This window comes from Pichia kudriavzevii, chromosome 2, assembly GCF_003054445.1.
Source record: "Pichia kudriavzevii chromosome 2, complete sequence".
Classification (NCBI taxonomy): Eukaryota; Fungi; Ascomycota; class Pichiomycetes; order Pichiales; family Pichiaceae; genus Pichia; species Pichia kudriavzevii.
In genome coordinates, this window is record NC_042507.1 from 117,293 (window position 1) to 145,136 (window position 27,844).

General features: G+C 37.3%; 14 protein-coding genes across 14 annotated transcripts; 11 read left to right on the forward strand and 3 right to left on the reverse strand.

The window, feature by feature from the left end:
- Positions 1-239: 239 nt before the first annotated feature.
- C5L36_0B00660 (uncharacterized protein) lies at positions 240-1,904 on the forward strand (the record flags this gene model as incomplete). The annotated part of the gene is made up of 1 exon (XM_029464417.1): positions 240-1,904. One exon carries the CDS (start codon positions 240-242, stop codon positions 1,902-1,904), a length of 1,665 nt encoding a protein of 554 aa, XP_029320276.1.
- Positions 1,905-2,304: 400 nt separating this feature from the next.
- C5L36_0B00670 (uncharacterized protein) lies at positions 2,305-3,903 on the forward strand (the record flags this gene model as incomplete). Its single annotated transcript, XM_029464418.1, has 1 exon — positions 2,305-3,903. One exon carries the CDS (start codon positions 2,305-2,307, stop codon positions 3,901-3,903), a length of 1,599 nt encoding a protein of 532 aa, XP_029320277.1.
- Positions 3,904-4,227: 324 nt separating this feature from the next.
- Positions 4,228-4,605, forward strand: C5L36_0B00680 (uncharacterized protein; the record flags this gene model as incomplete). The annotated part of the gene is made up of 1 exon (XM_029464419.1): positions 4,228-4,605. One exon carries the CDS (start codon positions 4,228-4,230, stop codon positions 4,603-4,605), a length of 378 nt encoding a protein of 125 aa, XP_029320278.1.
- A 10-nt stretch (positions 4,606-4,615) lies between these two features.
- On the reverse strand, positions 4,616-5,548 carry C5L36_0B00690 (uncharacterized protein; the record flags this gene model as incomplete). The annotated part of the gene is made up of 1 exon (XM_029464420.1): positions 4,616-5,548. The coding sequence occupies one exon, from the start codon at positions 5,546-5,548 to the stop codon at positions 4,616-4,618; it is 933 nt and encodes a 310-aa protein (XP_029320279.1).
- Positions 5,549-5,817: 269 nt separating this feature from the next.
- On the forward strand, positions 5,818-7,731 carry C5L36_0B00700 (uncharacterized protein; the record flags this gene model as incomplete). Its single annotated transcript, XM_029464421.1, has 1 exon — positions 5,818-7,731. The coding sequence occupies one exon, from the start codon at positions 5,818-5,820 to the stop codon at positions 7,729-7,731; it is 1,914 nt and encodes a 637-aa protein (XP_029320280.1).
- A 1,415-nt stretch (positions 7,732-9,146) lies between these two features.
- Positions 9,147-10,604, forward strand: C5L36_0B00710 (uncharacterized protein; the record flags this gene model as incomplete). The annotated part of the gene is made up of 1 exon (XM_029464422.1): positions 9,147-10,604. One exon carries the CDS (start codon positions 9,147-9,149, stop codon positions 10,602-10,604), a length of 1,458 nt encoding a protein of 485 aa, XP_029320281.1.
- A 472-nt stretch (positions 10,605-11,076) lies between these two features.
- C5L36_0B00720 (uncharacterized protein) lies at positions 11,077-14,535 on the forward strand (the record flags this gene model as incomplete). The annotated part of the gene is made up of 1 exon (XM_029464423.1): positions 11,077-14,535. The coding sequence occupies one exon, from the start codon at positions 11,077-11,079 to the stop codon at positions 14,533-14,535; it is 3,459 nt and encodes a 1,152-aa protein (XP_029320282.1).
- Positions 14,536-14,755: 220 nt separating this feature from the next.
- C5L36_0B00730 (uncharacterized protein) lies at positions 14,756-15,394 on the forward strand (the record flags this gene model as incomplete). Its single annotated transcript, XM_029464424.1, has 1 exon — positions 14,756-15,394. The coding sequence occupies one exon, from the start codon at positions 14,756-14,758 to the stop codon at positions 15,392-15,394; it is 639 nt and encodes a 212-aa protein (XP_029320283.1).
- A 61-nt stretch (positions 15,395-15,455) lies between these two features.
- C5L36_0B00740 (uncharacterized protein) lies at positions 15,456-18,515 on the reverse strand (the record flags this gene model as incomplete). The annotated part of the gene is made up of 1 exon (XM_029464425.1): positions 15,456-18,515. The coding sequence occupies one exon, from the start codon at positions 18,513-18,515 to the stop codon at positions 15,456-15,458; it is 3,060 nt and encodes a 1,019-aa protein (XP_029320284.1).
- A 789-nt stretch (positions 18,516-19,304) lies between these two features.
- Positions 19,305-21,386, forward strand: C5L36_0B00750 (uncharacterized protein; the record flags this gene model as incomplete). Its single annotated transcript, XM_029464426.1, has 1 exon — positions 19,305-21,386. The coding sequence occupies one exon, from the start codon at positions 19,305-19,307 to the stop codon at positions 21,384-21,386; it is 2,082 nt and encodes a 693-aa protein (XP_029320285.1).
- A 581-nt stretch (positions 21,387-21,967) lies between these two features.
- On the forward strand, positions 21,968-23,665 carry C5L36_0B00760 (uncharacterized protein; the record flags this gene model as incomplete). The annotated part of the gene is made up of 1 exon (XM_029464427.1): positions 21,968-23,665. One exon carries the CDS (start codon positions 21,968-21,970, stop codon positions 23,663-23,665), a length of 1,698 nt encoding a protein of 565 aa, XP_029320286.1.
- Positions 23,666-23,785: 120 nt separating this feature from the next.
- On the reverse strand, positions 23,786-24,397 carry C5L36_0B00770 (uncharacterized protein; the record flags this gene model as incomplete). The annotated part of the gene is made up of 1 exon (XM_029464428.1): positions 23,786-24,397. The coding sequence occupies one exon, from the start codon at positions 24,395-24,397 to the stop codon at positions 23,786-23,788; it is 612 nt and encodes a 203-aa protein (XP_029320287.1).
- A 274-nt stretch (positions 24,398-24,671) lies between these two features.
- Positions 24,672-25,667, forward strand: C5L36_0B00780 (uncharacterized protein; the record flags this gene model as incomplete). Its single annotated transcript, XM_029464429.1, has 1 exon — positions 24,672-25,667. One exon carries the CDS (start codon positions 24,672-24,674, stop codon positions 25,665-25,667), a length of 996 nt encoding a protein of 331 aa, XP_029320288.1.
- Positions 25,668-25,990: 323 nt separating this feature from the next.
- On the forward strand, positions 25,991-27,802 carry C5L36_0B00790 (uncharacterized protein; the record flags this gene model as incomplete). The annotated part of the gene is made up of 1 exon (XM_029464430.1): positions 25,991-27,802. One exon carries the CDS (start codon positions 25,991-25,993, stop codon positions 27,800-27,802), a length of 1,812 nt encoding a protein of 603 aa, XP_029320289.1.
- Positions 27,803-27,844: the final 42 nt, after the last annotated feature.

The following is a 27,844-nucleotide window of genomic DNA, read 5'->3' on the forward strand; positions in this document are numbered from 1 at the left end:
TGCAAGGTCTGGTAGCGTAGAATAAAAGTTTCTTTGATAAGATATTTCTCTGATATCTGAATGAACAAGTATGTGCAGAAATAAGATGGTTTATAATCAACCACATGGGTATTCTGGCGGCTTATAAATAACATTGGTAATATTTCCAAAGTAATTTTTCAAATGTTTCTTCGATTTATATACTGTTTCACCTTATTCGAAGCCTTCAAAATTGAGTATACTGCCATACAAGCTATAATATGGAAGCCATAAAATCTGCGACTGGGTTTGCACCCATCACTTCGACAGCATCGAGGTTTCATGAAATATCAGCATTAGCCTCACCTATTAGAGAGATCGATGCAGTACACGCAGAAGACGACGATGATTTGCTTGCTGAAATCGGATACAAGCCGGAATTGATGAGACGATTCTCCACTTTCCAAATTTTCGGTATTGCTTATTCAATTATGGGCATTTTGCCATCAGTGGCATCGTTACTAGGAGACGCGTTGACATCAGGTCCCGCTGGTGCTGTTTGGTCGTGGGTGATTGCATCATTCTTGATCTTGACGGTGGGAATTGGCATGTCGGAGCTTGCATCTGCTATTCCTACATCAGGAGGATTATACTACTGGACATACTATTATGCACCAGATTCTGTTGCCGTTCCGTTGTCTTTTGTTATTGGCTTATCCAATACAATGGCCCTTTGTTCAGGCACGGTTTCTGTGTTTTATGGATGTGCACAAGAGGTCCTTGCGGCTGTGTACTTGACCAACAATGATTTTGTTATTACAGATGGTAAAACGTATGGAGTGTTTGCAGGCTGCATATTTACAGGTGCATTGGCAACTTGCGTCTCGTCAAAGAATGTTGCGTTCCTACAAACATTGTCGTCTGTATGCCACACAGGATTGCTAGTTTTGTTTCTCATTGCATTACCAATTGGTACCAAGATCAACAGAGGCGAGTTTAACAGCCGTGGATTCATCTTTGGCGATGTTCAAAACTATTCTGATTGGACTACAGGATGGCAATTCTGTCTATCTTTCATGACAGCCGTTTGGACTATTGGTGGTTTTGACTCATGTGTCCATATGTCAGAAGAGGCGAAGAATGCCACGCACGGTGTTCCAATTGGCATCTGTGGAGCAATATCTGTGTGTGGGTTATTAGGATTTGTTATTTTGATTTGTGTGTGTGCATGCATGAATCCAGATATTGAAACTATTTTAGCTACCGATACAGGGTTCCCCATGGCACAAGTCATTTATGATTCACTAGGAAACAAGTGGGCAATTGCATTCATGTCGTTAATGGCGGTATGCCAATGGCTAATGGGAGCATCGTTAGTCACCGCATCGTCGAGGCAAATTTGGGCATTTGCAAGAGACAATGGATTACCTTTTGCCGAAATTTTTAAAGTCGTTAATAAGCAGATGAAAGTCCCACTCAGGGCAGTTGGATTAGCAGGTCTAATATCATTAGCAATTGGATGTTTATGTCTTGCCGGAAGTACCGCCGCCGGTGCATTATTTGCTCTTATGGTGTGTGGTAACTATCTTGCATGGTGTACACCTATTTTCCTCAAATTAGTTTTTGGAAAAGATAAATTCAAGCCAGGATCATTTTATCTGGGCAAAGTGCTTTCCACAATAAATGGTTGGATAGCGTGTGCTTGGGGTGTCTTTATTACCATTGTTGCTTGTTTCCCCTCTTCTAAGCACGTCGACAAAACAACCATGAATTATGCGAGTGTTATCAGTGGTGGTGTCTGGATATTGTCAATCATATTTTTCTTCACTTACAAGTACAAACACTATCATGGTCCAAAAAGTAATTTGGATGATTCTGCTATAGATGGAAGTTCTGATGCAGAGTCTGTAAAACTCCCTCTCCATGAGAAGTCAGACATCGTTTGATTCTCATTCGAGTAAAAACCAATAGTTTGGTTAATTGTTTACCCCTTTAGGTAGAAAAAGCTTTGGGATAAATGTTGAATATCTTCTTTGTTTTATTTTATATTATTCTATTTCATATTATCCCATATTTTTTATATTATATTTTATTATAAATCATTTTGTTATATTTTGGATGAGCTGACTTTTATAAGTGCCGACGCGTCGCTAAAGTTTTCCTGGCTGGACATCAATCTAAATTTATTCATCTCCAAATGGCGTGCAGCGTCTGTGAAAGATGTTTGTTGTTCAAAGAAGGCTGTTGTTGAAGTTGGTTGATCTGGGTGTACATTGGCTTTTCAAGGCAGAGGCATCTTCAATTAAAGCCGGCGGATAAGTACTAGTTACAAACTAAAGATATAAAATGGTAGTATTGGCAGCTTCTGTTTGCACTCATGGTGGTAAACCTATTATTTCAAGGCAATTTAGAGATTTGACCAAGGAAAGAGTTATGACATTATTAGCCAATTTCCCTACTCTATTGTCCGAATCTAACAACTCCCAACAGACATCAGTGGAAGATGAGTATGTAAGATATATGTACCAACCACTAGAGGAGTTCTACGTTGTTTTGATCACCAACAAGCACTCCAATATCTTGCAAGATATTGATACGTTACATTTGTTTAGCCAATCTATCACCTCAATTCTGAGACATGTAGACGAAAAGGAGATTTATGAAAATTGTTTTGAGCTTTTGAGTGCATTTGATGAGATTATTTGTTTAGGCTACAAGGAAAATCTAACATCCAGTCAAGTCATCAACTTCCTAGAAATGGATTCTCACGAGGAAAGAATCCAAGAAATCATTGAAAGAAACAAAGAATTGGAAGCAGCAGAAGCAAGTAAGAAGAAAGCAGTTGAGTTGCAATTCAAGGAAATGATGAAGAAATCTAATCCGCATGCACTAGACCAATTTCAACAGCAACAAAATTTCTATTCTCCGCCACCTCCTCAAAACGTTTATACCGAGCCGGAACCAGAGTTGCAACATCATCATTCTACTCTTGCAAACAATAACAAGAGATCAGGCGGTACGCAATTGGGCAGAAAACAGTCTGCATTTGGCGACAATCAACCATTATTAGTCAATCCTTCAGCTTCAACAAGAAGAATTGAGCAACCATTATACCAAGAACAAGACTCGAGAACGCAATCATCATCTCTAACACCAGCAAACAAACAACCTCAAATTGAAAACAACGGTATCCTACTTACTGTGAATGAGAAGTATTCTGCACAGATATCAAGGGAAGGTACTGTTACTTCTGCAGAAGTGAAAGGTGATTTACAGATTAGAATCAGTAATCCCGAATTGGCAAAGGCACAAATCAAATTATCTCTCAATGATAGTAGTGAATTTTCGACCCAATATAAGACGCATCCAAATGTCGATAAAAAATTATTCAACTCTAACTCAATCATTGGCCTGAAAGATCCAACAAAACCTTTCCCATCAAATGATCTCAACTTGGGAGTCTTGAGATGGAGATCAACTTTGAAGAAGACAGATTCTGAAGATGCATCTGGATTATTACCAATAATATTGACTACATGGGTAAATAACAATAATGATGGTACCATTGGTTTGACATTTGAATATGAAGTTAATACAGCTAAAAATGTTGATGAGGTCATTATTATTATACCTATTGTAAACGCATCTCTTGAATCTAGTGAAAATGATAACGCATCTTTACAATTTACAGATGATGGTGTGTATATTAAGCTTACGAACCTACTAGAAACTCAATCAGGGTCTTTTGAAATATTATGTAAAAATACCGACGATGAGGAGGCACTATTCCCAATGGAAGTTTCATTTTCAGAATTGAAAGAGATCGATTCTCTAAAGCAAGGTTCAGGACTCGTTGTCGAATCCGTTATAAGCACTGACTCTCAAGACGCATTGCCATACGATATTTATATCAATGCATCGAATGAGAGCTATTATATTGTTTAATATAGAGTTCTTAAGCTGTATTGTTCCCCTTTATAGGCACATCTAAATCAAGTATTTGTATTTTTCAGTACCGTTATTTTACCTTTGGTTCCAGTAAACTTGCGACTATGCAAAGAAGCGTTAAATGTCATCCAAGATTAAAATGTGTATGAATAAAAAAAAAAAAATAACAAAAAATATGTGTGCATAGTCGTGTGCACTGCTCAAGTTAGAAATTAGTGAAATGATGCATACATCTATGTAGAAATGTTCCAATGCCCTAAATTTTTCCTTTCTAAGTGGAATCGTTTCTCAATAGCAGTATATATGTACTTATAAGCACTTATGATAAATACATTGGGGTTAACAAGTAAGGTGAAACTACACCTTACACATTCCGTGATGTGGTCCAACATTATTACTCTAAATATTGAGAATTTAGATTTGCAGAGGCGACAATCAACTCCGCCAATTGATGCCGATGGGATGAATCAATTGACTTATGTACTTCGAGGAACAAACCCGAAAAACCACAAGACTGAATATGTCATTCCCATTTCTAAAAGGTCGGTATTAACTTTAGAGATGATCAGCTTGATATTTGAAAATATTCAAATTTTGGAAGACGACATCCTTGACAAGATGCTCGTAGCAGTTGTTGACCATGACAGTTCTATACTATACTACTATGTGCACAAAGGAGTTAAGAATTACACAGATTAAATCCAACTACCTACAGAAAGGAGGTTAACGTTTTTTTTAAAGCTGTGGACAGCGGAACTTTCTCTGTATTGTTATCAATAGGAATAATTTTCAAGTCTGTCACTTCTTTGTAAAGTTTTGGGTATTCTCTCTGTAGCCACATCGAAATAAACTTTTCAGGTAGTTGATCGAAACTATTTAGTTTCATGTAGTAATTTACGATTAGCTCGAAAACTGGATCATTTATCTTCGATTTAAAATCCTCAAATTTAGCTAAAAGAGTTTTCAATCTATTTAAGCATTGCATATTTGAGACCATTGTTTTTCTTTCAGCCAAAACAGCAAGTTGTTGGTCCATTTGCGATTTCTGTAACTCATTGATTACAGGAGTATCCCTTAGTTTTTTTTCCTCAGAGTTTAGGTTTTCCAACTCATCCTCTAAATTGGAGTTAAAATAAGTTGCTTCACCATTAGGTACTGACTCTTGATTGATTATTCCATTTTCCAGACATATTTCTATTGCATGGTTGCGAAGATCAACCGGTGGTTTATATTGCATTGGCCATGTTAGATAACTTTGAAATATACCTCTTGTAAATCCTTCATAGTTTTTTTTCAAAAAGAAGAAATTGTACATTGTGATGAGTTCTAGATTTTCAACCAAGTCATCCAAGAACGCAAGATATAGGAGGTTTAATTTAGGTGATGTATGTTGATTACTTTTAGCTGTATGATCTTTGATAATCTTCAGAATCTCAACAAATCCCGTAGCTTGCTTATTTGGACAGTCTTCGTCCACCAAATAAGGTAGTCTACCTGAGTGTGACTGGAATATATTAGAATTTACGATCAACTCAAAATCTTTCAAATTATTTTCTTGAATTAAATGGTTTAGGATATGAGATGAGACATCAAAAGGTGCAATTGATTTGCCATCTCCCCAAGCATAGATTTTATATGTCATAATACTATCAAATAGGAGATATAAAATTAAATATTTTCTATAGAATAGAAATGTATATGTATACTTATGTTTCAAATCTGACTTGATAATACCAACGATCAAGGGCAATGTAGTGTCTCAGATTCCTCACAAAGTGCACGCATTGGTGGAAATCTGTAAATTTACATTTTTTTTTTCATTATCACTGCTGGCAAAGATATGGTGTTTTCGTTAACCATTATTTTTTACTCTTCAAGTAACCAGTTCTACCAAATACACTAAATTCGATCATGTCCATACCAGAAAAGAGAAAAGTAGAAAATGAGGATCCTGACGAATATACGCCAGAGCCAAAAAGGACACAAGTGGAGGCACCTGGAGATGAGAATGAACAGGATGCCGCTGAGAAAGACATAGTTTTAGATGATTACCGAGCATGGGAGAAACACCTCAATTACATAATATGCCAAGGAAATGAAGAAGAAATAAATAGGTCGTTTGAAAAGTTTCTTTCACAGTACTGCAACGATGGAGAAAAATGGGCAGATTATATTGAATTTAAAATGAAGGATAAGACATTAGAGACGGTGGACAGAATATGGATTGAATCGAAATTTGCAAAAGTTCTACCGAAAATTTATAGTATCAAGTTGTGGAGAAGATATGTGAAGTATGTTGAATTTATCAATCCAATTACACCAGATAATGGGGAGAAAGCACGCAGTACGGTTTTCAAAGCATATAAATTTGCGATTGATACAGTTGGTAACGATTTTTTCAAGAGTGATGAACTGTGGGGCGATTACTTGAGGTATCTATACAATTGGCAAACAGTTAATTCCAACGAGAGCACGACCAAGGAAGGTATGATCAGAAGTGTACTAAAAAAGATGATTAGTTATCCTAGTTTGAAATTAGAAGAAAATTGGAATATTTTCATAAAATTTGAAGCTGATTTGAATATTAACAAATCACGTAAGATAATTGCCGATTGTACACCTGAATATTTGAAAATCAAGAGTATCAATGACGAGCTGAAAAAACTCACCAAGAATATTACTGAACTCAAGGATAGGAGATACGTCAAACGTCAACTAGTTAAATGGCAAAAATGGATTGAATGGGAGAAGGAGAACCATTTAAAGATAAGTCCAGAGGATGTTGACAGGAGGGTCAACTATGTGTATAATCTGTCGGTCCAGTATTGCCGTTTAATTCCTGAAGTTTGGTTCAATTACTATTATTACCTTATCTTAGAAAGGAATGACAAGACCAAGTCAATTGATATACTAGAGATGGGACATTCCGTTAACCCAACCAGTTTACTATTGTGCAACGAGATGTCTAGATATTATGAGAGTAAAGGCGACTTGGAAAAGGTGAGAAAAGTGTGGCTAGAACTGATTGAAAGGATTGAGAAAAGCAAGACCTATTCTAATAAGGATGAAATCGTATCATATCTTTATTGTGATTTGTTGAAAGTAGTGAACAGAATTTCCAATATCAAAGAGGTTCGGAACATCTTCAAGCTTGCCAGAAAATATATGAATATAAAATGGAACGTGTACGTCACATATGCAATGATTGAATATTATAACAATGAGGCCAAAATTGCCAATAGATCATTTGCATTAGGAATGCAATACTTCAAGAGAGAAGTTCACTTTGTTGAAAAATACCTGGATTTCTTAATCGACACACGGGACATGGCCAATTTCAAGAAAGTGATTGAAATATCAATTGAAAACTTTAAAGAAGTTAGTGACGATCGGGCACTGAAGATACTATTCAATAAGTACTACGAAGTTGAGGAAAGAATTGGTGATTCTGAGAGCATGAATTCACTGATAACTCGGTATAGCGCGTTATTTGGAAAGGCCAAGATATCTAACTTCATTAGAAGTGGACTCAAGAACAATTTTAATGGTGTTGATGTTGTCAGGATACTCGATGAGTACAAGGAGATAGCGGAGAGTAACGATAGTGACGTTGAAATTACGGGAAGTGGAAGTGTTACGTCTGTTATCGAAGGCTTGAAGGAGGAGACACGGCCTGCTGAGGAGAACAAGAGAGAAGCCAATGAAGAAAATGAACTCATGGCCAAACTACAAGGGTTCCTCCAGGCCTTGCCAAAAGATGCACAAATCCAAGAACAGATCAAGGTGTTGAGCATTGGACAATTAATGGACCATTTTGGTGTATAGAGGAAGCAGGAGAAGATACTATGATATTGGGCATAATAGTGTAAGTTGAAACACCAGCATGCTTTAGGGGATTCTGCCATTGACGAACATTATATAGCGAGTGTGTATATGTAGTTCTTACTTGTGGAACATGTTACTATTGTTATAATCATGAGAATCTTAACCGAGTCGGGTTGGCGGCTCGTCAGTGTATGCGAGCCATTAGAAGCGCGGGAATAAGAGCAAAATTCCCCAATAGAGGAAGGGGGGCAAGAGTATATAAATACTTGAAGTGACCTATTCAATGGATGTTGTCTATAGAGGTAGTCAAGGGGAATACATAATTAAACACCATTATCGCTACGGAATAGGTATGTATCAAGCCGAAGGAGGTTAAGAACAGCTTATGTTTCAAAGAGAGATAATCATTGACATCAGGAGATGTGTTTTGGAGGTGCCTATTGGATTGGATTGGACATATTTTGTGCTCAGCAACTATAGGCGGTTCCATTGACATATTTAGCATCATTTATCAAATCATTGAGTACAAGGCAAGAACTGCGAGAATCTGTTTTTGAACGGGTTAGCAGAGAGCGGATCCACAACCTGGGTCTTCGTCCAATGACAATGGCTGCAAGCTACGAGTGAATCAATAGTGTCTTCTCTTTGCCTCATGCTACATATATGATTGCATAGGGTCAAATTAGAACACATCACTTGATAGCGAACCAAGTGGAAGTTACGAGGTTGGCATATACGAGACATGGAAAACTACAAAAGAGCCCAGTATAACATATTTCACGCTATACAATTCACATTGTACAATATACAATATACAATATACAATATACAATATCATATGTTGTATTGCTAGTGTTTCAGGGCCTTTTCCATTTTTTTTCCTCATTTCCCCAATCGGCTCCGGGATTCCTTTGTGAGTTTTTGGGGTTTTCTTTTGCTACTGGAAATTCCAAGAGTTTTTTTTCTCACTTTTCGCGACTGGTGAAATTCAAGTCCAACAAAGCCGGGTTTCTACGGCCCCATATGGGCGTGGCTGTTTCCGGAGCCCTACGGAATGCTGGCCTTACGATGGTGTTTTCTTCCATTTGTCCTAGCTCAAATTTTCGTTCTCATGCATCCTTTATGCGGATGTTTTTAGATTTCACAGATTGTACAGAATGTCCGACTTGGCCCCCCTCACTACTTGAAAACCCGGCATTTTACCCCTATGACACAAGTTGGATTTCCGACATGCTCGATTATTTTCTCCGCCTTGCGATTGTTTGATGATTCATTATCTCTTCGTTTAATGCTGCTTCTGGATTTTGGTTTCCTAAGATAAATACTAACAGTTATCCTTGTGGCGTTTCCTGTTCCCCTCTGCCCGCATTGCTTTTATTTTCCGTTTAGTTGTTTTTTTTTTCTCTTTCTAAAAAATGTTAGCTGCTAGATCATTAAAGGCAAGAATGTCAACAAGAGCTTTCTCAACTACCTCAATTGCAAAAAGAATCGAAAAAGATGCATTTGGTGACATCGAAGTCCCAAATGAGAAATATTGGGGTGCTCAAACTCAAAGATCTTTACAAAATTTCAAAATTGGTGGTAAGAGAGAAGTTATGCCAGAACCAATCATCAAATCTTTTGGTATTTTAAAGAAGGCTACTGCTAAGATCAATGCTGAGTCTGGTGCTTTAGACCCAAAGTTATCTGAAGCCATCCAACAAGCTGCAACCGAAGTTTATGAAGGTAAACTAATGGACCATTTCCCATTAGTTGTCTTTCAAACCGGTTCTGGTACTCAATCTAACATGAATGCCAATGAAGTCATCTCTAATAGAGCAATTGAAATCTTGGGTGGTGAATTAGGCTCTAAAACTCCAGTCCATCCTAATGATCATGTTAATATGTCCCAATCTTCTAATGATACTTTCCCTACTGTCATGCATATTGCAGCAGTTACAGAAGTTTCATCCCATTTATTACCAGAATTAACTGCACTAAGAGATGCATTGCAAAAGAAATCCGATGAATTTAAGAATATTATCAAAATCGGTAGAACCCATTTACAAGATGCAACTCCTTTAACTTTAGGTCAAGAATTTTCTGGTTATGTTCAACAATGTACTAATGGTATCAAAAGAATCGAAATTGCTCTTGAACATTTGAGATACTTAGCTCAAGGTGGTACTGCCGTTGGTACTGGTCTTAACACCAAGAAAGGTTTTGCTGAAAAGGTTGCAAATGAAGTCACCAAATTGACTGGTTTACAATTCTATACCGCTCCAAATAAATTCGAAGCCCTTGCAGCTCACGATGCTGTTGTTGAAATGTCTGGTGCTTTGAATACCGTTGCAGTCTCATTATTCAAAATCGCTCAAGATATCAGATATTTGGGTTCCGGCCCAAGATGTGGTTATGGTGAATTGGCTTTACCAGAAAATGAACCAGGTTCTTCCATCATGCCAGGTAAAGTTAACCCAACTCAAAACGAAGCTTTGACTATGCTTTGTACCCAAGTCTTTGGTAACCACTCTTGTATTACCTTTGCAGGTGCTTCAGGTCAATTCGAATTGAATGTCTTTAAGCCAGTTATGATCTCCAACTTGTTATCTTCTATTAGGTTATTAGGTGATGGTTGTAATTCTTTTAGAATCCACTGTGTTGAAGGTATCATTGCAAATACCGACAAGATTGATAAATTACTACATGAATCTCTCATGTTAGTTACTGCTTTGAACCCACACATTGGTTACGATAAGGCTTCCAAGATTGCAAAGAATGCACACAAGAAGGGCTTGACATTGAAACAATCTGCATTGGAATTAGGTTACTTGACCGAAGAACAATTCAATGAATGGGTTAGACCAGAAAACATGATTGGTCCAAAGGATTAGATTTGTTTTCGATAAATATAACATTCTATCTAGCAACCTATTTATTAGTTAATCTACTTATTTATTTATTTACATCTCTATTTTGTTCCATCCCATAGCAACCCATTACGTCTTATGATTTAACCTCTTTTATTGGCTTTTATTTGCATATGAATATTTTTTTCTTTGGTATCATACACACATGTTCCAACATGCTCCTGTAGCTTTTTCACAAATGTTTTGCGGGTAATACAGTACTTTGCGTGTGCAAATATACAGATATATAGTATTTATACCATACCAAGCAGTATTGGCGTGTACTACCCCATTCCACCAAACACTCGCGGTTCACCAAAACTACTCGCAGCGATGGAAATAATAATTTTTATGAAGTTCCCTCACCGTGAAGTTCCTGATCTTTGCCCTCCTCACAGAAATAGGTAACGACCATCTTCTTTGTTTTATCTCTTTGAAAATTATAGAATAACAAAGGATGTTTAATCAATCCAAGAGGGCTCTCTCATACAGGGCATCTCTTCTTAGAAGAACCTATGCTTTGAACAAGAGATTTGCTTCTGGTTTTACTGCACAAGAAACAAAGTTGTTACTTAATAAGATTCATGATGACAAAATTGGAGAGTCAGTCAAACTGTCGAGTATATGGAAAACCTCCAGTGTTGAAGTCACTCCATTTGTGAATCCCCATTTGGAGACATTATTGAAATCATCGAAAAAGTCCACAAATATTGGGGATTCCCATAATTCTATTAAAAAGGACGATACTGCTGATAAGAAGAAGGACGACGAACCAAACAACAAAGATCAGGATAAGAATGATGATAACGACAAGGGAATCACCAAAAGGGAAAACCATTCTAAATTGTCTAGTGGCTCAAATGCGGCTGCCTCAAATCTTTCAGGTCCATCTACTCCAGGAGATAGCGGAGATGGTGATGATTCCAAAGGTGCCAAGCCAAAATCAGCGAGATCCACCTCTTCATCGACTTTAGCTGAAGTTCCAGAAGTATATCCTCAAATAGTAGCCTTGCCAATATCGCGTCGTCCACTCTTCCCTGGATTTTACAAGGCAGTCATCATTTCTGATGTCAATGTCATCAAAGCCATTAAAGAGTCGTTGGATAGAAAGTATCCTTTTATTGGTTGTTTCTTATTTAAGGATGAAAATATGGAAAGTGACGTCATAGAATCAAAAGATCAAGTTTTTGAGACTGGTGTGCTGGCTCAAATCACATCTAATGTTTATACTAAGGATAAAGATACTGGTGTGGAAACCTTAACGACTGTTTTGTACCCCCATAAAAGAATTAGAATAGATGAACTTTTCCCACCCTCAGCTATTGGTAACGAAAAATCAGATGTTTCTACTGTTAGTGTCTCTGACGCTGATATCGAGGTTAAGGCTAAGAAGCAACCAATTGAGGGTATTATTGGCGAAAAAGAAGGAGATGAACCAATTAATCCATCAGATATATTAAATGATGAACAAAATTCTTCTGAAACCTTGATTGAACAACCACATGAACCAGTAGTTGTTGAAGAAGAAAACCCAACCGAATTCTTGAAAAAGTATCCAATTACTTTAGCAAATGTATCTAATGTTGAAGATGAGCCCTTTGATAAAAATGATGTGGTTGTGACTTCTCTAACTGCTGCCATATTAGATGTTTTAAAAGAAATGTCTCTGGTCAACAGATCATTTAGTGACCAACTAGCAACATTTAGTGCATCCCTTCACAGTGATATTTTTAATTGTCCTGAAAAACTAGCTGATTTTGCTGCTGCTGTTACCGCAGGTAGTCAAGAAGATCTACAGAAAATTTTAGATTGCACCAATATTGCAGAAAGGTTAGAAATGGCATTGACAGTGTTGAAGAAAGAACTAATGAACAAAGAAATGCAAAAGAAAATCGAAAAAGATATTGAGGAAAGAATGTCTAAAAGACATAGAGAATACCATTTAAATGAGCAATTAAAGTGGATCAAAAAAGAACTAGGTATTGACGATGGTAGAGATAAACTAATTGCCAAATATAATGAAAGAGTCAAGAGTTTGAAGATGCCAGAAGAAGTCAAAAAAATTTATGATGAAGAAATCAACAAACTTCAAACCTTAGAAACAGTAATGTCTGAATTTACGGTGACCAGGAATTACCTTGATTGGTTAACCCAAATTCCTTGGGGTAAACAATCAGTTGATAATTATAACATCAAAAGAGCCAAGAAAGTTTTAGATGAAGATCATTATGGTTTGAAAGATGTCAAGGATAGAATCATTGAATTCATTGCTGTTGGCAAACTTCTAAATAAAATTAATGGTAAGATCATCTGTTTTGTTGGTCCACCGGGTGTTGGTAAAACATCTATTGGTAAATCGATTGCAAAATCTTTGAATAGGGAGTTTTACAGATTTTCAGTAGGTGGTTTGAGTGATGTTGCAGAAATTAAGGGTCATAGAAGAACCTATGTTGGAGCAATACCGGGTAGAGTTGTACAAGCGTTGAAGAAAACTCAAACAGAGAATCCCTTAATTTTAATTGATGAAATTGATAAAATTTCTCATTCTCATTCTGTCAACGGTGGTGATCCATCTGCCGCATTGTTAGAATTGTTAGATCCAGAACAAAACGGCACGTTCTTAGATAATTACATGGATATTCCAATTGATTTATCCAAGGTACTATTTGTTTGTACTGCAAATACCCTGAGTACAATCCCAGGTCCTTTGTTAGATCGTATGGAGGTCATTGAAATTTCAGGTTATATTGAAGACGAAAAAATCAAGATTGCTGAAAAATATCTAGCTCCAGAGGCAAAGAAGAATACAGGCCTAGAAAACGTCAATGTGGAACTAAGCGAGTCTGCAATCAGAGCCTTAATTAAAAATTACTGTAGAGAATCTGGTGTCAGAAACTTGAAGAAACAAATTGATAAGATATATAGAAAGGCTGCTCTAAATGCCGTTGAATCTGTAGGTGAAGAAGAGATTGATGAGATTATTGCTGAAGAAAAGGAAGCACATGCAACTGAACCAGTTGTTGACGCTGCAACTGAGAAAGCTGAGAAGACCTTAGGAAAAACAGACAAAGACTCAAAGGTTGAGGAGACTGTGCTTGATAAAATTGAGAAAGAAGGAGAAGAGGAAACCGTTGCAACAGGAGCATCTGAAGAGGAACCTAAGACTCCCCAAATAGTTATCCCAGATACCTATAAAGCAGTTATTGATGAGAAAAATTTGAAGGATTATGTTGGTGTTCCGGTATTCACTGCAGATAGATTATACGAAACGACGCCACCAGGTGTTGTTATGGGGCTAGCGTGGACATCCATGGGTGGTTCTGCGCTATATATTGAATCGGTATTAGAGCATGCAATTACTAAAGACTCTCATTCTAAGCTAGAAAGAACTGGTCAGTTAGGTGATGTCATGAAGGAATCTGTAAGAATTGCTTACTCATTCTCCAAGATGTTTTTAACTAAAAATTTTCCCGACAATAAGTTCTTTGATCGGGCGCAAATCCATTTACATTGTCCTGAAGGTGCTACACCAAAGGATGGTCCATCTGCTGGTATAACAATCACTTCATCGTTTTTGTCTTTAGCGTTTAACAGACCATTGAGACCAGATGTTGCAATGACGGGTGAAATTACCCTTACCGGTAAGGTTCTCAGAATTGGAGGTTTGAAGGAAAAGACAATTGCTGCAAAGAGAGCAGGGGTCAAAACAATCATTTTCCCTAAGGGCAATGAATCTGATTGGAATGAACTGCCTGAAAATGTCAAGGAAGGTATAACTCCAGTTCCTGCTGATTGGTACCAAGATGTGTTTGATGTTTTATTCCAAGACATTGGTAAGGAAGAAGGTAACAATGTTTGGAAGGCCGAATTTGATAAGATTGCCGAGGAAGAGAAGAAGGAGAAAGCAGAGAAGTAATTAGTTTATTTCTTCAGTGACTCATATATGCAACCTTCTTAATCTACCACTTTTTTTTTACCCATAGCTGTACCTCATGTATATATACGTATATAAACGTTATTATTTGACATTATTGAGCATAAGATAGTGTCCATATTGTTTTTTCAAAAGTTTCAACTTCTAAATTGGTGAAGAGCGAGTCTACGGAGGAGGAAAATTTGCGACATCATGCATTTCAATGGGAGTGTTATTGATGTTGCAATTGAAGGTTGATGCTTCATTTTTCTTTTTAACAGGTATAACAATGTCCTGTGTTGATACACATGCAAAGAAGAGTAACGATACCATAGATTCTTCAGAGGAATCGTCATCTCAGACTATTGAAATCTACAAACAAGCTTTGACGTTTAATGTTATTGCTAAATATGACCCATCAATTTCTCAATTACTTCATATATCTTCCTACTGTGTGATATACCAATATGATGAGGACATAGAGGATTGGACCAAGAGCTCATACATGGGGCCTATCGCTGTGTATTCACGCAGAAGTATTTGGGATAACTATCGAGATGATGATATTAAAAAGTTGGACGTCCAGACTATAGTTAATTCAGAGCACGGTGAATACTATAGATTCGGCCTGCTAGTTTTGAATCGGGCACAACCAGAAAACTTTAGCTTAGGATTTCTAGGTGATAAATATTTAAAACAGTCAGAAATTGAATCTGACCAGAATTTGTTGGTAGAAAAAAGTGACGAGTTGATTATTGTGAGAGATTTCAATGGTAAAGCCTTTGGATTATGGATTTTTGACCCAAAGGATCGAGATTATTTGTATCAATTACTGATGTATTGTATCGAGAAGCTTGAGTAGTTAAGGATGTATAAAAGGCTCTAAAAGTACAGGGATATGTAAAATATTACATGGTAGATGACTATGCTTTTTTCTTGGCTGGTGTTTTCTTTTTCTTGGTCTCAACAGGGGTACCATTCTCAGCAGCAGCTTGAGCAGCAAGCTGTTTCTTCGTTGGCTTTCGTGGCTTCTTTGGTTTATCAGCTTTTTTCTTGGATGCAGGCACCTTAGTGTTCGGCTTTGTGGTCTTTTTCTCGTCATCTTGAGTGTTGGCTTTTACTTCAGTGATGTTATCATTTTTTGTAGGTAGCCCCGCAGAAAAAGGTTTGGTATTCACACCACGAAGCCCAGAGAGCCCCGTGTATCCTCCTACATTAGAAGTTTCTGAGTTTAAGCCATTCGTATTAACTTCCTTGTTTAATAAGTTTTGCCTTCTCAAACTTTCAACGAATCTCAACCTTTCGAACCTTGGTAATTCAATATCCTGTTTGTTTATCGAGATGTTACTATGTGCCGAAGATTCATTCATAATCAGCATGACTTTTTCGTATTTAGAATTCAGTTGTGATTCGTCATTATGGAGTGGCTTATAACTGTAATTCTCAAAGTCTATCAACTTTCTCTTTTTATTTGGCCTAAATCGTTCATTTACAACTTCCCTCATGTCTTTCCGGTGTGGGAAAACCATTTTGTCATTCACTTCATCATAAGTAGGCAAAACCATTTGTTCAGTCGGCCATAATGACTTATCTTGCAAGTATGGATTTTGGATTGGCTGCAGGTTTACATTTCTTGCAGTGGCAGTTAAAAGCTCACTTTCAAATGTTAGAACAAACGAATCGCCAAAAAGTTGTGTATCTGTGGTTAAACAAAAATCTTCATATAATCCTGATTGAGTTAATCTCAAAATCGTACGGTATTCCTTAAACGGTTTTTTACTAGAGGCCAAATCCCCTTTGTCATCCTTTTGGGGTGTGACACCATCACTTGACTGAGAAACTGGTTCCGATTTTGTTAAGCTAGGTGAATTTTTGATACCATTTTTTCTTGCCTTAGTTCTGTGATCAAAAATCCTGAGGATGATGTTGCCTTCATACAACTGTATATTACCATCCTTAATAATTTCCATCAAAGCGTCAGGTATTTGCTTTTTTGCAACGTGTCTCAAGAAGTCCTTAATGGAAGGGTCAGATTTTGGAATTAAATTATCGCTATTGCCAAATTTATAGTGATCTTCGTGAATATGGAAGTCCATAGAGGGAGGACTATTTTCATACTTTTTCAGGAGTTCTTGATCTGCTTCATAAAATCGATGAGTTTTTGCTTTTCGTCTTAAATACTGCATTTTCACCATTTGCTTCTGTTGTGGTGTCAGTTTTTCATATTGCTCGGGAGTTAATCCAAAATATTTCTGTTGTTGTTGCTGCAATAGTCTTTTTTGCTCGTTTTGCTTTAATTTTGCAACCTGTGCGTTGTTAATTGGATTATTGACAGGCTTGTTGACAGGTGCGTTTATTGACGTATTAACCAAAGTGTTCAACGACTGATTATTAGGAACATTGGCGTGGTTGTTCATGTTTACAGATGCATTCTTAACGGGCATACCAGCACCCATCGGACTAATAACATTCATATTATCTTGATATTGGGCCTGCTGGGCTCCTGGCATGGATTTACCAGCAACAGGACTTTGACTGTAGGATCTGCTATTTCTGATTCCAGCAGTTATACTCTTACCAGGTACAGTTTTCCCTGGAACCGTTTTCCCAGGTACAGTTTTCCCAGGTACAGTTTTCCCAGGCACGGTTTTACCAGCTATATTTCCGGCAAAACCTTCAGAACCTGATGCATTAGGAAGTGTTTTCCCCGGTATGGATTTCCCAGCAGTTCTGGAAGTTTGCTGTGATATCTGTGCTTGTAGAGATTGTTGTTGTGCTTGCCTTTGTCTCATTATATGCGCTTGCTTAATCATCGCCTGATGTCGTTGCAGCAATTGAACATCAGACCTGGTCAATTCGCCGTTTTTCAATAACTGTTTAAATTTTTCTTGCTTGGTCATACCTGGTTCAGGTTGGAGCTTCCGCAAAAGGGATTGAATATACTCAGCATTGGATACTTGTCCATTATTACTCAAGGTCTGGTGGTTTATGCCTGGCCGATGGGCATTCGGCACTTGGAAGCTTTGATTTCTGTTGGTGAATTGATTTGCTTGGTTTGAATTGTTTACCTGGTTTACTGAGCCCAAATTTTGCATATTGCTGACTGAATTGAGATTACCCATAGTGTTCATAGTATTATAGTTCATACTATTCAAACTGTTTACCGGATTGATATTGTTCATATTATTATTTAAGCTATTTATATTTCTCACCTCGTTGATGTTGTTCATATTGTTACCATTGTTTGCGTTATTCATTTTATTTAGGTTATTAGTATTAGCTATAGCTCCCATAACGTTTATATTGTTCATACTGTTCATATTGTTCATGTTGTTCATGTTGTTCATGTTGTTCATGTTGTTCATGTTGTTCATGTTGTTCATGTTGTTCATGTTGTTCATGTTGTTCATGTTGTTCATGTTGTTCATGTTGTTCATGTTGTTCATGTTGTTCATGTTGTTCATACTGTTGATGCTATTCATGTTGCTCATGTTGCTCATGTTGCTCATGTTGTTCATACTGTTGATGCTATTCATGTTGCTCATATTATTCATATGATTAAATTGACTGGTGGGGCTAAAATTGGTAGAATGGTCTATATTCCCTATATTTCCTAGACTATTCATATTGTTCAATGCATTAATATGATTCAACGGACTTCCGCTGCTCATATCGTTTACACTATTCGTATTACTGAACATGCTGCTATGATCGTTCATAAATTGAGAACTTACCTGTTGATTGATGGGAATATTCATCTGATTCATACCAAGCTGATTTGACTGATTTGTAGAATACTCATTATTGCCACCAGATCCCACTGTGTTAGTCTGTGTAAATTGATTCAATGGACTAGGCTGATTTGATTGGTTGTTTTGAGTTAGTTGATTAACGGGGTCCATAAATGAATTTAAATTTGAGGAAAACTGGCTCTGTAGATGCTGGTCATAACTCTGACCGCTCATACCATTTCCTGAATTCATTCCAGCTACGTGTATGATCTCTCCCGCCAAATTAAGCAAAATGCTTGTATCTGTGGTGAAGTTACTGAAGCTTTTACAATCCAAAATTTAATTCAAATCAAAGTAATTTAGCCAGTTTTATTCGGTTGACCTGACATTGAAGCTAAAAACATGTTGCAATAAACCGAAACGAGAAAATGCGTGCGTGTGGAGGAACAAAAAAAAAAAAATCATAAATACGACGCGTCGGTCAACTTGCTGGAAAAACATTGTTCAACATTAAATTTAGTGCCTACAGTAGGAAAAACTAGTAAATTTTGACAACTTGATTTCTGTCCAGCCGTTGATGATGTTTCTTTTTTTTGCTTTCTACTTGGATTCTTGTATTTGTGTTTTTCCCCCTCTATAACATAACTCAATAGGTCAAAGCTGCCCTATACTTTTTCATCTTAGCTCATAACTCACATAAACTATTTAGTTGGAGGCAAAGTTTTACGCATTTAAAATATACCGGGTAATATACTAGCTTTTAGGAGAATATTACAAAAGAACAAATAGCAAGCAACTTATTAAAGTCTTATTATTTAACTTATCCATTGATAAAAAAAAATTCAACTTTTTTCGGCTCTGAAGGTTTAGTTTCTTTGTACCTTTTCTCTTTTTGCATTTTTCTTTATTCGACTGGGTTTTCAATTTTGCCAAAATACATCCTTTCAAACATTCATAAGCTTGTCACTGATTAACAGCTCTAGACAGCCTGTTATTTTATTTCCCACTTCCATTGTTTGGTTAGTTTGAAACACATCTATAATGTCAAACATCAATAACTATATATCTCATCAACTGAAAAGTGATCCCAACCACCAGCAACAGTACCAGTTTCCGTTGCCTTCCACCCAAAATAATGCCTATAACAATATTCCAATGCAACAATCACAGTCGTACAGTATGAATAACGAAAGCATTTATTCTCAGCAGATGGAAAAAAATACTAGTAACTCTCACTACAGTTTACTGAGTCAATCGAATTTACAGAACCTTCCGTTCAATCCGCAAATTTCAACATCCGTCACTCCATTGTCGTCTTTGAATCCAAACTCTGTACCGTTGATGATGCAAAATTCCAACGCAACTTCTCTTTTACCACCAAACAATAACCAATCACAGCTTTTACCGGCTTCTGTTGCAATGACCCCTCAGTTAAGCGTTAACTCTCAGATGGGCCTAAATGATTTATCTTCACCAGAACTAAACACAAGCTTAAACATGAATTCTAACTCAAATGCAACTCCATCTCCGATTGATACTTTTGGCAATTATAATCCAGAGTTATCAAACGTTCCCTCTCGAACTGTTTATTTAGGGAACATTCCCAAAGATGTTACTGCCAATGAAATTTTAAACCATGTCCGCTCGGGTACCGTTGAGTCAATCAAGTTAATTCCATCTAAAAACTGTGCATTTGTTTCATTCTTGGATGAAAAACCGGCAACCTTGTTTCATTCCGACGCCATCTTGAAAAGGTTAGCCATCAACAATCAGGATATTAAAGTTGGTTGGGGGAAGCCAAGCCCCGTTCAGCCTGTTGTTGCTTCATGTGTTCAAAGATATAACGCCACACGGAATGTTTACATTGGAAACTTACCGGATGGAATTACGGAGAATGAATTAAGACAAGATGTTAAAGAATTTGGTGAAATCGATACCATAAAGTTATTACTAGACAAAAGAATAGCTTTTGTCCACTTCACGTCTATTATCGCAGCTATAAGATGTGTCCAGTCTTTACCTTTGGTGGAGAAATACAAAGACCGCAGGATTTTTTATGGAAAGGATAGATGTGCGTTCATAACCAAAACCCAACAACACAACGCTGCGCAATACCTTGGATTAAATCCAAACCAGGATAATTTTCTCACTCAAGTTAACAGAGATCTAATTGCCAATGCATTAGTCCAACAATCTAATGCTGCAGCAATGATTGCTACATCTACCGGTGGTAATGCAAATTTAGGCAATAGAACGATTTATTTAGGAAATCTTCATCCTGATTCAACAATCGAAGAAATTTGTAACGTCGTCAGAGGCGGTATTTTACAGAATATCAGACTAATCCAAGAAAAGCATGTTTGCTTCATAACTTTCATTGATCCAATTTCGGCTGCGCAGTTTTATGCAATGTCTTCCTTACATGGGTTAATTATACACAATAGAAAGATCAAAGTTGGTTGGGGTAAACATTCCGGGCCTTTACCTAATTCAATCAATCTAGCTGTTGGTAATGGTGCTTCGAGAAACATCTATATTGGTGGATTAGACAAAATTCCCGAGATTGTCTTTTCGAAAGAAAAGCTTTTCAACGATTTTAAGGAATTTGGTGATATTGAGCAAATCAATTTTTTTCAAGAGAGACATTGTTGTTTTGTTAACTTCACCAATATATCAAATGCCATAAAGGCAATTGATGGCATCCGGAATAATCCGGATTACCAGAAATGTAAGATTAATTTTGGTAAGGACAGATGTGGTAATACCCCAAGACAATTTCAACTTGGTAGTAACAGCAGCAGCAATAGTAACAATCACAACAGCAGCATCAGCAGCAACGGTAACAGTAATGCTAATACTAACATCAATTCTGATTCTACCACTTCATCATACATTAATGACGGCCTGTCTACCCATTTGAAGAACATCAATTTGCAAACCAGTAGTACAAATGCAAATTCCACCCAGTTTTCTTCTCATGTTGAACAATCAAGCGAAGGAGATGATGATGATGACGATGATGATAACGAATACATTGATGAAGCCAAAATAAGGTACCAGCCACTAGGTATTATTATTGATAAACAAAGCAACAGTACACAAAATAGCATGAATGGTCATTGACTTATTTACTACTTAATCCGCTTAAGGCTCCTTTTCTTTCCATTTCACAGGTTTTTTTTTTCATAACTATTATTTTCTTTTATATTTTCATGTCTCTCCCTTTTATCTACTTCTTCCCTTCTTTTTTTCTTTGCTAATTCCTTTTTCGAATTACGTTTACTTTAGTTATTTTCACTTATTTTCTATTCTAATTGATACTTCTTTATTAAATAATTATCCTTTGTACAAAAGCTCATATCTTATGTAATTTTAATTGATTTTTTTTAGCATACACAAATAGTATCATTCGCAATTTAATATGACAACTCGTAACAAACTTAAAAAATTAAAAAAATTGAATTTGAGAGCTAGCCGCTTCTTCAAAAACAATGTCGCGTTTTCAAAACTAATTATTAATTGTCTAATCAAATGAAAATCGTTAAAAACTGATAATTCATTGTATCAGATTTAAAGACCTCCTTATCTTGAGCTATTCACATATATTGGCAAACAAGTAACTTGCGAATAAGGTAAGCATTTCCTTCTTCTTTACGGTTTTTTTAGTAAAACTAAGTTTAACTATACATAGAGGAAAGGCGAATATGCAGAACTTAGTCCAATATGCGAGGAAAACATCGCAGTTTGTGGACTCACTAGGGGTGGAAACAAAAGGTATACACAGATATCTCCCTAACGAGAGAAACAACGAACAATCTATTCGGCCATATATATCTACCCTTGGCTTATGGATTTCCGGATGTGGTGGATTGACTGCAATGTCTTCATTCTTTTTGGGGCCGCTTTTATTTGGACTGGGTTACAAAGATACACTAATATGTGGTATACTGGGGTTACTTTTAGGCTGCTTATTTGCGGCATATTGTGCAACAATGGGCCCAAGAAGTGGGTTGCGGCAAATGTGCAGTTCAAGGTACTTATTTGGCCCATGGATGGTTAGAATAGTGGGATTGATTACAATTATTGGATTTTTAGGATGGAGTGTTACAAATAGTGTTCTTGGTGGTGAGATTTTGAAATGGTTGAGTGGGGGGAAATTAAGTTTAAGTGTGGGCGTTATTATTGTTTGTATTGTTAGTTTGGTTGTTGCCTTATTTGGTATTGAATATATTATGATGTTTGAAGGGTTTATTGGTATCTTTGTGATGATTGTTGTACTTCTACTCTATATTATAAGCGGTAAAGAGTACACTCAATATACCAACTTACCAACGATAGGAACCGACTCTTTGACAAAGATCGGCAACAGAATTTCATTTTTCACCTTGGCGTACTCAACGACAACCACGTGGGGTGGCTGTGCCAGCGATTATTATGTTGTCTTTCCTGAAAATGTGCCCCAAAGTACCATATTTGTGTTTACATTTTTTAGCATTGGAATCCCTTCTTTATTTAGTGGAGTCATTGGTATGTTAATTGGAAATGCTGCTGTTGGAAATAAACTATGGAACGACACATATGAAGAAAAGTCATTAGGTGGTTTGCTAAATTTGGTGTTTGATAGATGGGGCAATTTTGGCAAGTTTCTACTTGTTATTTTGTGGTTGTCTTTAATCACAAATAACATCATCAATACATATTCGAGTGCATTATCTGTTCAGTTGCTAGATGATCTAGCATATAGGTACCTGCCAAGATGGTTTATTGTGATTATCATATTTGCTATTACCCTGGTTTGCTCTTTAGTCGGCAGAGACCATTTTTCATCCATCTTGTCAAATTTCTTGCCAATGCTTGGCTATTGGGTCACCATTTATTTTATCTTGTTATTGGAAGAAAATGTGATTTTCAGGTCAACCAGGTTGGTTAAACTATTTCGAAAAGAACTGTATGAAGAGCTATACCTATCGAGGTTACAAATGGGAGAAGATTATACTACTTCCAACGACAGTGAAAAGGCTGAGGAGTTTCGCATGGTGAATAATACCGTGACTTCTTCTAATGGCCTGTCACTATCGTCACCTTCGACTTCCTCAGCCTCCTCAACACTTGTCAAAGGTAATACAGTTCCACCATTTTCGACGGTTTCTTCTGTTCCATATTACAATTTTGAGGCATGGAACGATAAATATGTTCTTACTAATGGTATAGCTGCGGTTTTTGCCTTTTGTTGTGGTGTTGCCGGAGCAGTAGTTGGTATGAACCAAGTTTACTATGTCGGACCAATCGCAAAGATTGTGGGGGAGTATCATGCAGATTTAGGGGTGTTTTTGGCGATGGGATTCGCTGGCTTGTCGTATCCTCCTGCAAGATATATTGAGCTGCTTTACTTCAAAAAATGAGGTGCCATACTAATTGGCAACTTTAATGTTGGCTCTGTGTAATATTAAATGTAATGGGGAGAAAAGTTTAGTAATAGATTTTAGAGGCTTATACAAATGCGTTTATTATATATATACACTTCAAGTTTGTGTTTGTGGATAAAACCATGAGAGTAAATAATGGAAAAACCACTTGACTTGGTCCCAGAACGACGTTGTTGGCCTATGTTCTTCCACATTGGGTGTATCAGGAAAGTCACTTTTATGAACATTACGGCGAGTTAGGACTTGCGAAGCTTGTGGAACATCATTATGAGTGTCACTTTCACCACTAGAGGGAGCAGATCCGCCATCTTGAACGGCATCTTCACTTGGCTCAAAGAGCTCATTTTCATGGTCAGAAGTGTTATTTAATGGGCCATTGTCTTTTTGGCCAGCTTCCGGTTGATCCCGAGTGATAGCAACTACATAGGTGACATTGTTTTCGTTCCCCAGCTCATCTTTAGTGGAAGGAGCTTCACCGTCACATATCCAAGTGCCTTCATCGACTATGTATTTGTATAGAACTCTTTCGTTCACAGGCAGGTCCACCAACAAATCAAGCAACCAAGTCTTGGTCTTCAAATCAAAGGATAACAAATCACCATTTGGGTTCCAATTATTAAAAGTTCCAGCCACATTGACCCTGTGGTGGAGTTTGGAAGGATCGTAAAGCTTGAAGACTAAATGCGTCTCTTCTCCATCAACCGGCATTTCTGATTAGAGACAAATCTACTGTTCTAGATGGAAAGAATTCAAGGGAAACACACAATATAAGGAGTGTACAACCATTTAGTTCATCAAACTCCGCCCAAGGGCGAGCTAAACTATTGGTTGTAGGTGGCTCAGCTTTTGTTTCCTCCCTAAGAAAAACTTTAACTGTGATTCTTCTATCGGCAATCTCAACTATGTTTGAGGAAAAAAAAATGCGCGAATCGCGAGAGAGGAAAAAGGAAAAAAAAAAAAAAAAGTGCGTCTTGCTCTTCAAATGTGGATACTTTATCTGTTGAGAATTTTCGATTGCTATTTACAACTTTTTCTTCGGATGTGGTTTCTAAAAAAGACAAGGAAAGACTTGTCAACAATGAACAGAATAAAAGGTTCTCTTTTAGAATATGCATTTAAGAAGCATGCGTTTGAGTATGGCGACTTGAATTCGGAAAATGTATTAATTTTCGTTGGTGGGTTAACTGACAAACTTGCCACTGTTCCTTATGTCCCTTTCTTATCGGGAGAGCTGAATAAGATGGGATGGTCAGTTGTTCAAATTGAGTTCACGTCTTCACATATTGGATGGGGGACTGGGTCGTTGGCAAGAGACCATTCTGAGATTGCCGAGCTAGTAAGGTTTCTGAAGTCTAAGCAAGGAGGAGCTAGGAAGAAAATAGGTATAATGGGACACTCAACGGGGTGTCAAAACACAATCTACTATTTCTGCAAGGCGGAAAGAAACAAAGACTATGACGAATTGGACTTTGGTATTATCCAAGCCAGTGTCTCTGACAGCGAGGCGGTTTCCATGTTTGGCAATGAGGCCACCAAGTTAGTCGAGGAAGGTCTTGTCTTGGCAAAGGAACATTTGGAGAGAGGCCAACCAAAGGAGTTGATGCCTTACAAATATAGCCAACTTTTCTTTGACACCCCTTTAAATGCCTATCGTTTCTATTCCCTATATAGTAAACGTGGGGATGATGATTTTTTCTCCTCATATTTAAGTGACCAAGAGCTCAAATCCATTTTTGGTAAAATCGATAAGCCATTGTTGTGCCTCTATTCTGGAGCAGACGAATTTGTACCAGAGAAAATTGACAAGGAACTACTACTCAAGAGATTTTCCGAGGCCACCCCCAATGGTCTCTGGTCGAAAAATTCCAAGGTAATTTCCGGTGCATTACATAATTTAGGAGACGGGTCACGTGACGGCGCGGTTGCCGAATTGGGCCGCGCGGTTGTGGGATTTTTGACTGAGGAAGTGGGATGCTAAAAAGTTAAGAAGCTACAAGAGAAAAACAAGTTTGTGGGATGAAGTGGGATGATAATGTGGTAAATGTACACTATTGTAAGATTTTTTTTTTTTTCACCTCTCCACTTTTCTTGCCAAGTAGCTGCAGCACCTTATCTGGAGACAATTTCCAGAGATTGCAAGTTTTTCCATAATTGCAGTTTTTCCCGTGGAGACCATATTTTATAATTTGTTATTCTAGACAAGAGGAAAAAATAAATACTATATACTTCAATTGCAACGTATACACATACATCTTGGTGTAGATCCACTATTAGACAAGTTAATAAAGGAAACCATCAAGTATGTCAGTGCATTCAGACCTACCTCTCGGCCAGGTCATATATACAGCCGTTAAGCCGATTTTCAAGATCTATCTTATTATGGCTGTCGGGTTCTACCTTGCAAGGAAGAACATTTTAACCGTCGATACGTCCAGAAACATCTCTTCGATAGCCCTCAATGTGTTGATTCCGAGCATTTCTTTTCAGAAAATCGTCACTAACATCAACAACACAATGATCAAGGAAATAGCAACAATTGTCATTGTAGGTTTCTTTATGATGTTCTCACAGGCCTTGATTATCTTTGGTGTTGGTGTAGCAGCTGGATGTCCTCGGAATTGGTGGGGCGGGTTGATTCTCTGTGGACTACTTCCCAATATATCTGATTTGCCAATTGCCTACTTGCAAACAATGGAAACGGCTGGAATTTTCGCAAATGTCGATCTAGGGGTCTCGTTTGTCATGATTTATTTGTGCTTACAGATGATTATACAGTTTCCGGCGGGTTCTTACAGATTGGTGGAATGGGATTTCAAGACTGAGAGGCTAATGCAACAGAAGTCGGATAAGGAGAAGGGTGCCGATGGTGCCAATGATATTGGCGATCTTGAACAGTGTGTAAACATTGATGGTGATAGCGTTAACTACAACATTGGCAATAATGAGAATAACCAAAATAATGATAATGATAATGATGATAATAATGATAATCATAACGTTAATGACGCTGATCAGGGTCACAATACATCTTCACATAGTTCGTTATCTAAGGAACTTCACCAAATACCCGGCTCAAATAACATCCCAAATGTAATTGTGGGAGCTACCGATAGCAGCACGATGTTGTCGAGCATAGATTCAGAATCTTTAAATTCCAACGCTTCACGTTTAACTCCCAGATCTTCCAACTTCCATGAGTTGGCACATCAGGCTTCCATTGTTAGAAAAACTACCCAGAATTCCGGAAATGATCTACGAAGGAACATAAGTCATATCTCAAATATATCCATGCTTCAAAATGATAAAATTGATCAACCCCCAGAAGATTTAAACGATATAGTGAGAGTATATTCGAAATACAACAACTCTGCGGTAGCTCCTGATGTTCCTACACCACAAACTAGCAAGACAATTCAATCAGAACTGAAAAAGAGCATAAATCTGAAGAAAATTGGTAAAAACGAACAAAAATTTCAGCATAAGTTTATTTCCTCTATAAAGAAAATCGACTGGAAATCAACTATAAAGGAGACTCTTCACATTATCTTAGACTCTTTGAAAATGCCAGCATCTTTTGTTTTGATTATATCTATCGTTATATGTATGATTCCATGGGTGCAAGCATTATTTGTGAACTCGCCCCAAGTCAAACTACCACCAGCTCCTGATAAACAACCACCTCTTTCCTTTATTATGGATTTTGCTGGTTACATAGCAAATGCTCAAGTGCCATTTGGTTTATTATTACTAGGGGGTACCATTGGTAGATTGAAAATTGAGACATTCCCAAAAAAATATTGGAAAGTTCCCGTATCCATCATGTTCATGAGGCTATTTATATTCCCGGTTATTGGTTGTGCCTTCAACTCAAAAATTCATAAGGACGGGTTATTCTATGGCCAAGATATTCTCTATTTCTTGTCGAACATCAACTTTTGTTTGCCTCCAGCAACTTCATTATTATACCTAACTGCATTTTATACACCTATTGATGGCAAATATCACGTGCAGATGGATCTTCTATCTCTGGTGTATATTTCTCACTACATTTTCTTGGTAGTTTGTTTACCATTCACAGCGACATATACAATGAAAGTTTCTCTTGGTTACTAGGCTAAATCATCGGGGGTTCGTAAAGTCTACCCTTTCTTTAGT